The 13,225-nt window shown below is 42.0% G+C and overlaps 1 protein-coding gene across 2 annotated transcripts; it reads left to right on the forward strand.

The window, feature by feature from the left end:
- Nucleotides 1–3,334: 3,334 nt before the first annotated feature.
- LOC113027391 (deoxyribonuclease-2-beta-like) lies at nucleotides 3,335–8,484 on the forward strand. Of its 2 annotated transcripts, none has more exons than XM_026177003.2 (7): nucleotides 3,335–3,487; nucleotides 4,381–4,533; nucleotides 5,050–5,260; nucleotides 5,654–5,735; nucleotides 7,225–7,389; nucleotides 7,485–7,670; nucleotides 7,847–8,484. In XM_026177003.2, exons 2-7 carry the CDS (start codon nucleotides 4,442–4,444, stop codon nucleotides 8,278–8,280), a joined length of 1,170 nt encoding a protein of 389 aa, XP_026032788.2. In that variant the 5' UTR covers nucleotides 3,335–3,487; nucleotides 4,381–4,441; the 3' UTR covers nucleotides 8,281–8,484. The 2 variants fall into 2 exon arrangements, with proteins under 2 accessions (XP_026032788.2, XP_026032789.2); XM_026177004.2 differs by having other exon boundaries at nucleotides 3,410–3,487; nucleotides 4,403–4,533.
- Nucleotides 8,485–13,225: the final 4,741 nt, after the last annotated feature.

The following is a 13,225-nucleotide window of genomic DNA, read 5'->3' on the forward strand; positions in this document are numbered from 1 at the left end:
GGCAGCTGCACGCTTGACTTTTCTCAGTTCATGGGCAGTTATTTTGCGCCTTGGTTTTTCCACACGCTTCTTGCGACCCTGTTGACTATTTTGAATGAAACGCTTGATTGTTGGATGATCACGCTTCAGAAGCTTTGCAATTTTGAGACTGCTGCATCCCTCTGCAAGATATCTCACTATTTTTGACTTTTCTGAGCCTGTCAAGTCCTTCTTTTGACCCATTTTGCCAAAGGAAAGCACGTTGCCTAATAATTATGCACACCTGATACAGGGTGTTGATGTCATTAGACCACACCCCTTCTCATTACAGAGATGCACATCACCTAATATGCTTAATTGGTAGTAGGCTTTCGAGCCTATACAGCTTGGATTAAGACAACACGCATGAAGAGGATGATGTGGACAAAATACTCATTTGCCTAATAACAAGACTTTAGACCATGTGTATTCCAACCTGGCTGGAGCCTACAAAGCCACACCCCTCCCCCACATTGGACAATCGGACCATCTCTCCCTGTTCCTCACACCACGGTATTCACCACTCATCCAACGTGTGAAACCTGCTGTGAGGACAATTAAAGTGTGGCCAGAGGGGACAGACGCAGTGCTCCAGGACAGATTTAAAAACACAGACTGGAATATGTTCACCCACACAGACCTGGACCAGTACGCCTCATCTGTACTGGATTACATCTCCAAAACCACAGACAGTGTCACCACCCAGAAACGGATCACCATGTACCCCAACCAGAAGCCTTGGATGAACCGGGATGTTCGTCTCCTCCTGAAGGCCCGCAACACTGCCTTTAGGTCAGGAGATGCACACGCCTACAGTACAGCCAGGGCTAATCTAAAGAAGGGCATCAAAAAAGCCAAACACCATTACAAAAAGAAGGTAGAAGAACACTTCTCCAACTCCAACCCCCGACGCATGTGGCAAGGACTCCAGACCATCACAGACTACAGGACCACCAAACCCTCCCCCGCATCCTCTGATGTCTCCTTCCTCAACGAGCTCAACAACTTTTATGCTCGTTTTGAGCGAGGGAACCCCACAACCACAACCAAAGCAGACATGACGCCAGACCACCAACCTATGACTCTCTCCCCCACCGATGTAGGAGCGGTGCTGAGCAGGATCAATGTCCACAAGGCTGCAGGTCCTGATGGCGTCCCCGGGCGTGTTCTCAGAGCATGTTCTGGGGAGCTTGCAGGAGTGCTCACAGACATATTCAACCTGTCCTTGGCCCACGCTGTGGTACCGGCCTGCTTCAAATCCACCTCCATCGTCCCGATACCCAAAAACTCCAACCCATCTTGCCTCAATGATTACCGCCCAGTAGCACTCACCCCCATCATCACTAAGTGCTTAGAGCGACTGGTCCTAGCACACTTCAAATCCTGTCTCCCCCCCACCCTGGACCCCCACCAATTCGCATACCGCCGGAACAGGAGCACAGAGGATCCAGTCTCCATCGCAATGCACTCTGTCCTCTCACACCTGGACAACAACAACACCTACGCCAGAATGCTGTTTATAGACTTCAGTTCAGCATTCAATACAATCCACCCCTCACAACTCATCAGGAAACTGACAGACCTGGGTATCAGTTCCCTCATCTGCAAATGGTTACTGGACTTCCTGACCAACCGCCCCCAACATGTCCTGGATAACCACTGTTCATCTACAATCACGATGAACACCGGTGTACCACAAGGCTGTGTGATGAGCCCTTTCCTCTACTCCCTCTTCACCCACGACTGCAGACCTGCTGATGGTTCCAACACCATCATTAAGTTTGCAGATGACACCACGGTGATTGGCCTCATCAGTGACAACGATGAGGCCGCCTACAGGGAGGAGGTGGATCGTCTGGCTGAGTGGTGCGACAGAAACAACCTGCTGCTTAACACCGAGAAGACCAAGGAGCTCATCGTGGACTACAGGAGGAATGCTGAGCCACATCCACCCATCCACATTAAGGGGACGGCTGTGGAGCGTGTGAGCAGCTTCAAGTTCCTGGGAGTCCACATCTCCGAGGATCTCACCTGGACGACCAACTGCTCCAAGCTGGTCAAGAAGGCTCACCAGCGCCTCTTCTTCTTGAGGACTCTGAGGAAGAACCACCTGTCCTCAGACATCCTGGTGAACTTCTATCGCTGCACCATCGAGAGCATCCTGACCAACTGTATAACAGTCTGGTACGGGAACTGCTCTGCCTCGGACCGGAAGGCGTTGCAGAGGGTCGTGAAAACTGCCCAGCGCATCGCCGGAGCACCACTTCCTGCCATAAAAGACATCTACAGGAAGCGGTGTCTGAAAAGGGCTGGGAAAATCATCAAAGACCCCAGTCACCCATCACATGGACTCTTCACCCTCCTGCCCTCTGGGAGGCGCCACAGGAGCCTCCGGACTAAGACCACCAGGTACCGGAACAGCTTCTTCCCCACAGCTGTCAGACTCCTGAACTCTGCCTCCTGACATCTGACCCACGTTAAACTCATGGACTGAACATACACACACCCACAATGGACAACTGTACCCTCAAACACACAATAATAACATGGACTGAACCACCACTCACAACCACTAGCACTTTATATAGCCTCTGTAGAAACTATCTACACCCTCACTTATCTTAACTGCACTACTGTATAGCTCTGTGTAAATAATCATTCTGTACATTCGATAATTTTTAATCCTACAACTGTTTACAACTTGCATAGTTCCCATTTCTGTATAGCTGTATATCTCAGATTTCTGTAAAGTTATTTATTTCATATTCTGTATAGTTTTTCATATTTATATCCTGTTCATAGCCTGTACATAGCTTGTACTCACTACAGCCTGTACATACTTATAGTTATAGAATATTCACAACATACTTCATACCGTGTACATTATAACATACCATAATAGACCCATTTCTGTAATATACTCACATATCTATATTATTGCTAATATATATTGTAATATATCTATATCACTAAAGCACTTCTGGATGGATGCAAACTGCATTTCGTTGCCCTGTACCTGTGCATGTGCAATGACAATAAAGTTGAATTCTATTCTATTCTATTCTATTCTATTCTATTCTAATTCTGCACTCCCTGTAGAGGTGGTGGGAGTGTGAGTTTAAATTGGGACCTCCTTTGGTCTGAGCTTTAATTCTCAAACAGTCTCTATGCCGTACATGTATAGAGATAAAAACAAGCTCCAAAGCAAATAAATACTGCACTTTAGTTCAGTTTATTCTATTTGTGAGGCACAAAGTACAGATTCATGCTGACTGCTGAAAATCAAACAGCATTTAGTTTCTTCACAAGGTTAAATGACCATAAATGGAGCCTCCGTCAAACCTCTGATCAGCAGCCTGCTGGAGAGGATTTAAGTGAGGGGGAACAGACAAATAAACAAAGAGGTGGATAGATCTGAGGTGAAGACCACGCTCTGTCAGAAATACTGAGACGACTGAAGTGGTGGAAGGTAAGAAGCTTCACTGCTCCTGATGTGCTGACAGGGAGGGAAAAGGCTGGGCTTTAGCCCAAAAGAAACACTGTGCATGTACCCCAGTATGTGCAGTCTGCACAGCAAAGCTTATTAAAATATGGGGTGGCTGTGTCTCAGGTGGTAGAGCAGATCAGCTACTGCTTGGAAGGTTGATGGTTTGATTCCTGGCTCCCCCAGTCTGCATGCCAAATATCCTTGGGCAAGATGTTAACCCCAACAAGAAGTGCTTGTATGAGTGGGTGTGAATGGGTGAATGAGGCATGTTGTATACAGTGCTTTGAGTACTCGGGGAGAGTAGAAAAGCACTATATAAGAATCAGTCCATTTACCAAATATGACACAGGGCTTAGGAGGAGTGGGCTCTGGTCTGCATGCCTAAATAGCCTCGTGCAAGATACAAAACACCACCATTGCACCATTGATACATCCAGAGTATGTGTGTGTGTGAGAATAGGCCAACAAGGTTTGCAGGATATACCAGTATACCAGTGCCCATTTTTCATTCAGAATGAAAGTGCTGCTAATTGAAATTAAATCCACACCTTTAAATGTGAAATACTGAATCATTCAGTGCCAGATTAGCTGAATATTTAACCTTTTGACTTCTTTGTACTTGCTGGACATTTAGATTAGAGGACATGATTCCCTCACAAACTCACAAATTTTTTTTGTGAGTTTGTGTGTGTGTGTGTGTGTGTATATATATATATATATATATATATATATATATATATATATATATATATATATGTGTGTGTGTGTGTGTGTGTGTGTATGTATATGAGTCCTGAATTAATCCATATTCATAAAAAGGATGTCAGCAATACTATAAAATATCTTTTTTAACCTCCTGAAATTTAATAATTTAGGCAAATAAACTGTTCCTGGAAGGTGCCAACATAAACCAGGTTGTGCTGTGGCTGTTGTACGATGTGGAGGCTCGTGCTGACTCTCACTCTGTTCTTCTTGGGATCTGAGGCCATAGTGACCTGCAGGGATAACAATGATCATGAGGTAGACTGGTGAGGAAACACTTTTATTAAAATCCTTTCTAAGACAGCAATGAACTAATCTTGTCTCACTCTTAACTTGTCACATACTGAGTCTCAGTAAAGCCTGTTTTTATTAACACTGTACAACAGCAGGCATTCTTTCATCCTCATTTTTAATGTGTAGAACAGTACACTAGAGAGCAATAGGAGGAGTGAAACAGACACGAGTGCTTAATGTGAGTGGGTTTTTTAACATTTTAAAACTAAACACTAACAGCAGAGGTAGAGTTGAAAATTTAAAATCAAAATGCAAACAAGTGCAAAAAAAAAACAAAGAACCAACTCTTTTACTCTGGTTAAAGGTTATATGACTGTGCCATCTGTCACTTTACCTGCCTCTCAGTGACAACTCTGTTGGAAAATTATGCTAAGGGTGTCCCCTGGGCATCAAAGAAAGGGTTTTAACCAAATGTTTTTAGTGGGAGTCAGTCAGGCTAACATTTATCCTTTTGTCTCTTTTTACATTTTATTTCTCTTTGTGATCAGGTACATCTTATATAAGGCACCAGGAGAGAAGATCCCAGATCCTCAAAATCCTCAAACTAAAATATATAAAAGGGAGATAAAATACATTTACATCGATTCAACACAAAGAGTGGATATGGTACCCGGTACAACTAACTATAAGAACCTCATCGATTCTTCTGCTGCCTTGGGCAACACGCTGAGGCCAATCTTGAAGTCAGTTAAAGACATGGTGAGAGTCTTTGGTTGGTTAAACACATAAAAGACAAAAACCAAGTTACCAGTGAACACTAATCTGTTTCAAAAATAAGTATAATTTTGTCTCTGCAACATGTGTTGCTAAGACTTTTCAGAGAGGATGTGTCACAATGGCAACCAAGAAAATGGAGCTTTAAAAAGTGGCAACTGTTGCATTTTAACCCAAACCTAAAACTACCAAACAGCCTTGTTGCTAAAACCTAACCAGGCAGATTACCTGAAAAACAGACAAAATCTCTGTCTAGAAGCTGGAATTAAAAGGTTGAATGTCATGAGTGTTTCTGCTGTGAGACTGTGTTGTCATGTAGGCCTGCTCTGTATGTTTACTTACAAAGTGTTAATGTAGCTTTTTTTGCATCATTTGCAGCCACGAAACTTTGGATTCCTCAGTTACAGCGATCAGCCTCCAGGATGTAGTGCCAACACTGACATTTTTGGCCACAGTAAAGGTAAGTAAAGCTAGAGATTGTATCTTTTCACTAAGAACACACTGTCGCGAGTCCATCATATAAGGGAAATACTTGCTATGGTTTTGGGTCTGTTGAGCATTTTTAGTTTATCCTGTTATTGTGATTCTTTTGGTGATATTGCGAAGATATTGAAGTTTTACAGTTTAGTCTTGAGTTCAGTTCTTTCTGTGTTTCTGAGTTTATTTATATTTCAGGTTACTGGTTGCTTGTCTGTGAGGTTCCTCTTGTGTCATGTTTTTCTGTGTTTAGCTCCTTCACCCTCTCTGTGTGTATTTCTCACTCTCCCTGACTTAGGTTGTGTCTCTGTGTTTCTTACCTTTACCTGTTCCTCTCTTTGTGTTTCATCTTTTGTATCTGTTGGTTTACACACGTTTCTGTGTCAAGCCCATGTTTCTTAGTCTATGCCTCAGTGTGTTTCATGTTTTATTTTGACAGTTTTGCATCCTATATTGAGTGTGTTTAGTTTTGCTTCCCCTGTCTCTTTATGTCTAATTTATTCCTGCTGTGTTCTCATGTGCTTCCACTTCCCTTGTCACCCCTCAGTGTTTATATTGTCCCCGTATTCCTCAGCCCTTTATCAGTTTGTGTGTTCATCTTGCTACTCCTGTTAGTTTTCTCTGTTGTCAGGGTTCTGGGTCTTGAACTTAACTTTTGAGTTTATATATTTTTGTGTTACTATGGTTCAAGTCAATCCTGTTCTCATGTGCGCTCCTTCCTCCTGGCTATGTGTCTTGTTGTGTGTTATAGTTTGCGTCTTAGTGTTTCCTGTTTTATTTTGACAGTCTCTCATTTCGTGTTTCGTATTGCTTCCCCTGTGTCATTATGTCTATTCATCCCAATTGCATTCCCATGTGTTTAAACTTCCCTCATCACCCTCATGTGTATGTATTGTGTGAGCTTCCCTGTGTTCGTTGTCGAGTTGTCTGTTAACCTCCCCTGCGTCTTCATGTCCCAGATTTCTCCTCCTGTAGTTTTTCCCAGTTCAGGCTTTTGCTAGTTCTTGTCCAGTTTTTGTTATTGTTTGATTTATGTGTTATCAGACACAATAAAGGCTCGCTTTCTGTTCATTTCGATCCTGCCTCTTATTCACTTGCTTTTGGGTTCACACTACAACACACTGGCCACCTAGCCATGACATCCATGTTCCAGGTTTTTTGGGGTTTTATTTTCCCCATTGTTTGGTTTTTACTCAGTTTATTTATCGTTATCTTCATTTTCACTTTCCTTGTTTGTGCTCTGCTAATAAACAGCTTGCCTTTTGTTAAGACTACATTTTGGGCCCTGCATTTGGGTCCTCATCACACTCCACTCCATGCCATCTGCGCATGCATTTAGGGACAATACTAGAAACAAAGTCTGTTGACTGGTTGAGTCATCCATGAGTGGGCTAGCAAGGAGTAAAGTATTTGATGAATGGGTATCCATTCTACTGTTTAATGACCAGCTGTGTAACTGTTCCGGTTCACAGGGGTTCTGATGGTTGAAAAAAACAATTATGGGGTCTGGCTCTTACACAGCATGCCTCAATTCCCCTTCAGAAGAGACCAAAACAAGTTCTGGCCTGAAAGCGGATTTAAAAATGCTCAGACGTTCATCTGTGTAACTTTCCCCTACGACCAGTTCAAAAACATCGGTAATAAGCACAATTTAAATTCTATACATTTCACAATTTAACCCCCAGAGGTTGATCTAAAGCTCACAGTAAAGATCTCCTTGATCTATTTCCAGGTAATCACCTGCAGTACATCGGAGCTTTTCCTTTTGACTATGATATTCCAAATGATTTCCATCAAGAGCTCATTAAAGCAACAAAATGGGATCAAGTCAACCCACCAAGAACCTTACAAATGCTGACGTCAAAAGAACATCAGAACTTTTACAGCATTGCTAAACAACAGTCAGAACACTTAACAGGTGAGATGTCTGTATGTATATGAGTGCCAACTTAAAGGCTAACCTTTTAAATTAAACAAGTGTGGGGCTTGTGTGGGGTTTTTTCAATTTGCTTTTATTTATTTGTTCAATAGTACTAATCAGAATCAGTTTGTAAGAACTGGACAGGATTAAAGGATTCTTGTTGTTTCTTGTAGTTGGAGACCTCTACTTCACCATTGCCCAAGTAATTGACAGTGATGTTGCTGTGCAGACCTGGGGCTGCCAGGCTGGACGGGCCCCGTCCTATTGTTCAGACCCCAACCACAGAGTGTACAATATTCAAAATATCAATACAAATACAGGTGTGGGTAGTTGGACTCCTTCAAATGACCATTCAAAGTGGTGTGTGACCAAAAACCAAAACAAACACTGGACCTGTATTGCTGATGTAAACAGGGCTAAAACCCAGTATGAGAGGCGAGGTGGGGCGCTGTGCATTAACAATCAACGAATAAGAGACATGTTCCTGAATTTTGCTGGGCTCACTGAGGATTGTCCACCTACTATACGTCATGGATTCCACATCATGGACATCGACCCTGACTGTGGGCCAAGCCCTGATTTCAGCACTGATACTCGCATGGGCTGAATACAGCTTAACATCACTGTAGAGTTTCCTACTTTTTAATAAAATGCTAAAGAAAAAGAGTTAGAGACGTATTGGTTTAGTCATCACAGTTTGCCTGTTTCTGAAAAGATAAGTATTACAGCATGATTCACCGATTTTATTCTGTTTGATTATGAGAACAAGATTTTTTTGTGTTGGATAAAATAAATTAATCTGACACCATGATTTGGTTTCTCTTTATCTCTGTTATTAACCCTTTAAAACCGGTGGGAGCGGGCACGCTCTGTTTTGCGTAACTATTTTTAAATCCCGGTAGCTCTGCAACCACGTAAGCTAGCGCAATAATTTTTTTTGCATATGAAACCGGAGGAGTTGTACTTACATCTTACGCCATCAGCTTGTCCTCTGTCACAGTTTCCTTCCACATATAGCTTTGCAAAAACTGCATAAAAAGCACTTGCACCAACAAAAACATAAAATTCCAGAAACACGCTTTGCCGATCCGATCAGCTGTTCGTAACACTTCCTACATTGGAATAGACGTCAGCGCGAACTTTTGCATGTCCGCCATTACCTGCCCAAAACCGGAAGTGACGTCATTTTGCGGAAATGTAGTTTTTTACCATCAGGGCCTCGTGAGCCTATACTGGTGTTTTTAAAAGTTATCTTTGACTTTATGACTTTCTGTGTCGTTTCTGGGATGCTTAGGACTCATGTTGCACTGCTGGAAATAGTTTATTTTGATGCATATGCTGCTTTTTTGCAAATTTGCATTATAATATTTATTTTTGTTTTTCCTGCAGTATATAAAAATTGGTGTATTTCAAAAATAAAACTATGAAGACACGCAAAATAAATTTCCTGTGGTAGGAAACTATTTTGTGCAACTTTTTTGTATTTACAGTTTTGAGGGATAAGCCTCTTAAATTTCTCTAACTAGAAATATATGTTAAAAAAGCAAAAACAATTTTCAATTTGTTTGTAGTTTATTGCACTTTTTTGCAATTTATGTAAGTACTATGCACTTAATGCATACATATTAGTAAAATCTGGGCTATATTGGTTGTATTGATGTATAGCAACTTGAAATGCTCCCAAAAATGGCTCCACAGCATGTAAAAATATAATATAAGCTCTGGCGGACTTGGTTCTATGGTAGGTCTTAAAGGGTTAATCTGTATTTATCACCCTATTCTCCAGCACCCCCTGGTGTACAAATAGCTGCATCTATCATTTTTTACACATACATGAGGAAGCAAATATGATCTCAGTGTGATTGGTTGTCTGTGTTAGCCCTACAACTGTCGAGGGTCCATGGTGTACCGCCCCTCTTCCCCTATGACAGCATGGATAGGCTCCAGCCCAGATATGAGGAATGCGTTTTTCAAAAAAATAAATAAATCTAATTTTGTTCAGTGTTCAGTGTCAAAATAATTCTAAATATTTTAACATAGTAAAATTTCAAAGAGAAACTAATTTATACTTATCTTTTTTATGGCCAATTTGGTAAGCAGGTGAACACTTTGGAGAATCCAGGATTTATTTTTTTATTTTTTTTTATTTTTTTTTATCTGTCCCGTTTGGCTCTTTTGCCATCAGAATTGTTGTCTAAAGGCGAAGAAAGATGCCCAACGGATTTACTTTACCAAATGGACCATCCCAGCCTTGCCGTAATGGTCAATTTGATTCACATTTTTTTGTTGTTTATTTTATTTCATTTTCACTCGCTAAATACGGGACAGACATGACTTGGGGGGGGGGGGGGGGGGGGAGGAGGGAGAAAGAAAGAGAGCAAGGGCTTAGATTTCGTTCTGGCATTGGTGGGGACGAATGATTCAGGGGTTTTTTCCTTTTTGTCTTTGCTTCTTGATAACAAAAGGATAAATGTACTTGCCTACATATGCTATTCTACTATTTTAACCCTTTAAGACCTACCATAGAACCAAGTCCGCCAGAGCTTATATTGTATTTTTACATGCTGTAGTGCCATTATTGGGAGCATTTCAAGTTGATATACATCAATACAACCATTATAGCCCAAATTTTAATAATATGTCTGCATTAAGTGCATAGTAATTACATACATTGCAAAAAAGTGCAATAAAGTACAAAAAAATTTAAAATCGTTTTTGTTTTTTTAACATATATTTCTAGTTAGAGAAATTTAAGAAGCTTATCCCTCAAAACTGCAAATACAAAAAAGTTGCACAAAATAGTTTCCCACCACAGGAAATTTATTTTAATTGTCTTCAAAGTTTTATTTTTGAAATACACCAATTTTTATATACTGCAGGAAAAACAAAAATAAATATTATAATGCAAATTTGCAAAAAAGCAGCATACAGTGGGGCAAAAAAGTATTTAGTCAGCCACCGATTGTGCAAGTTCCCCCACTTAAAATGATGACAGAGGTCAGTAATTTGCACCAGAGGTACACTTCAACTGTGAGAGACAGAATGTGAAAAACAAATCAATGAATTCACATGGTAGGATTTGTAAAGAATTTATCCGTAAATCAGGGTGGCAAATAAGTATTTGGTCACCTCAAACAAGGAAAATCTCTGGCTCTCACAGACCTGTAACGTCTTCTGTAAGACGCTTTTCTGTCCCCCACTCGTTACCTGTATGAATGGCACCTGTTTGAACTCATCATCTGTATAAAAGACACCTGTCCACAGCCTCAAACAGTCAGACTCCAAACTCCGCCATGGCCAAGACCAAAGAGCTCTCGAAGGACACCAGGAAAAGTATTGTAGACCTGCACCAGACTGGGAAGAGTGAATCTACAATAGGCAAGCAGCTTGGTGTGAAGAAATCAACTGTGGGAGCAATCATCAGAAAATGGAAGACATACAAGACCACTGATAATCTCCCACGATCTGGGGCTCCACGCAAGATCTCATCCCGTGGGGTCAAAATGATCATGAGAACGGTGAGCAAAGATCCCAGAACCACACGGGGGGACCTGGTGAATGACCTGCAGAGAGCTGGGACCAAAGTAACAAAGGTCACCATCAGTAACACACTACAACGGCAGGGAATCAAATCCCGCAGTGCCAGACGTGTTCCGCTGCTGAAGCCAGTGCATGTCCAGGCCCGTCTGAAGTTTGCCAGAGAGCACATGGATGATACAGCAGAGGATTGGGAGAATGTCATGTGGTCAGATGAAACCAAAGTAGAACTTTTTGGTATAAACTCAACTCGTCGTGTTTGGAGGAAGAAGAATACTGAGTTGCATCCCAAGAACACCATACCTACTGTGAAGCATGGGGGTGGAAACATCATGCTATGGGGCTGTTTTTCTGCCAAGGGGACAGGACGACTGATCCGTGTTAAGGACAGAATGAATGGGGCCATGTATCGTGAGATTTTGAGCCAAAACCTCCTTCCATCAGTGAGAACTTTGACGATGAAACGAGGCTGGGTCTTCCAACATGACAATGATCCAAAACACACCGCCCGGGCAACAAAGGAGTGGCTCCGTAAGAAGCATTTGAAAGTCCTGGAGTGGCCTAGCCAGTCTCCAGACCTCAACCCCATAGAAAATCTGTGGCGGGAGTTGAAAGTCCGTGTTGCTCGGCGACAGCCCCCAAACATCACTGCTCTCGAGAAGATCTGCATGGAGGAATGGGCCAAAATACCAGCTACTGTGTGTGCAAACCTGGGGTCCGTTCTTCGTACCTCGCTAAGTAAGTTAGCTGGATTTGATTGTTGACGATTTCGCATGATCCTGGATCGTTCGGTTCCCCGAAGCCCATCCGGGACTTGCTGTCATAGCAACAGAGCCGTAAGCGTAAACCTGTTCGGGAGCAGGTTTACTTTATGTAAACAGGATTAGATCGCGGCCACGCAGGTATGTCCGCTTCATTTATACGAAAGCAACAGCGATATTCCACCACTGTTTCACCATAAATAAATAACATCAATGTAACTAAAGATAATGCAGCACTTGATCCTTTCATTGATTTCACACAGATACATACAGGTCATTTCCTAAAAAAGGGAAATGAACTATTAACATTCTATTACATGTATGTGATTATTACAGATGTAATTCATATTTCAGAGTAGTAATTGCAAATTACTTCGTGTAATCAAGATGGGAGACCACGGCTATAAAAGCGAAGGTGGATTTGGGAAGCCTGTCGCAGCCATGTCCTGTCTGTATACGCGAGCCACCCATTGCGGAAGGTGCAAGATTGATAAGGAGAGTCCTCAGAATTCAGCGTATATTGCGGGATAGACAGGATCCTTTAGCTCAGCGCGACAGTGTGCTCATAGAGAGATATCGATATTCCCGTGAGGGTATTATTTACTTAACCAACTTGTTGACGAGGGGGTGCAGGACCACCACCTGTCTTTTTTTGCGCTGCCCTTTTCTTGGTTGCTGTTATAAACAAACAAACAGATTATTTCAGGGTCTCTTTGCAAGAGACTAAAAGCAATGTAGGTGATAAATATTACCATTCTGTAGAATATTCTTATATTTCACTTTTACTTGTTCCCATGTTCTAGTGGGTCCTGTCGTGGCTCTAATGTGAAAGAGGATATGATATAACATATTATAATATAGTATAATGTAATATAATATTGGATAATATAGTGTGATATGATAAATCTACCCTACCACCTACTGGTGTTGGCCAGAGGGGCCGATGGCGCAATATGGCAGCCTGGCTTCTGTCAGTCTGCCCCAGGGCAGCTGTGGCTACAACCGTAGCTGCCTCCACCAGTGTGTGAATGTGAGAGTGACTGAATAGTGGCATTGTCATGCGCTTTGGGTGCCTTGAAAAGCGCTATATAAATCCACTCCATTATTATTGTTATTATTAAATTACTTACGAGTTTAATTTGTCAGCAACTTTCTGCCAGCCCTCTCTCCTTGCTTTTGCAGCCTTTGCAGTGTTCCCTTGCGTTCTGATTGAACTCTGAAACTCCTGAAATCCCTCACTCAAGAGTTCTTGCT

The sequence above is a fragment of the Astatotilapia calliptera genome, chromosome 7 (assembly GCF_964374335.1).
Source record: "Astatotilapia calliptera chromosome 7, fAstCal68.1, whole genome shotgun sequence".
NCBI classification, from domain to species: domain Eukaryota; kingdom Metazoa; phylum Chordata; class Actinopteri; order Cichliformes; family Cichlidae; genus Astatotilapia; species Astatotilapia calliptera.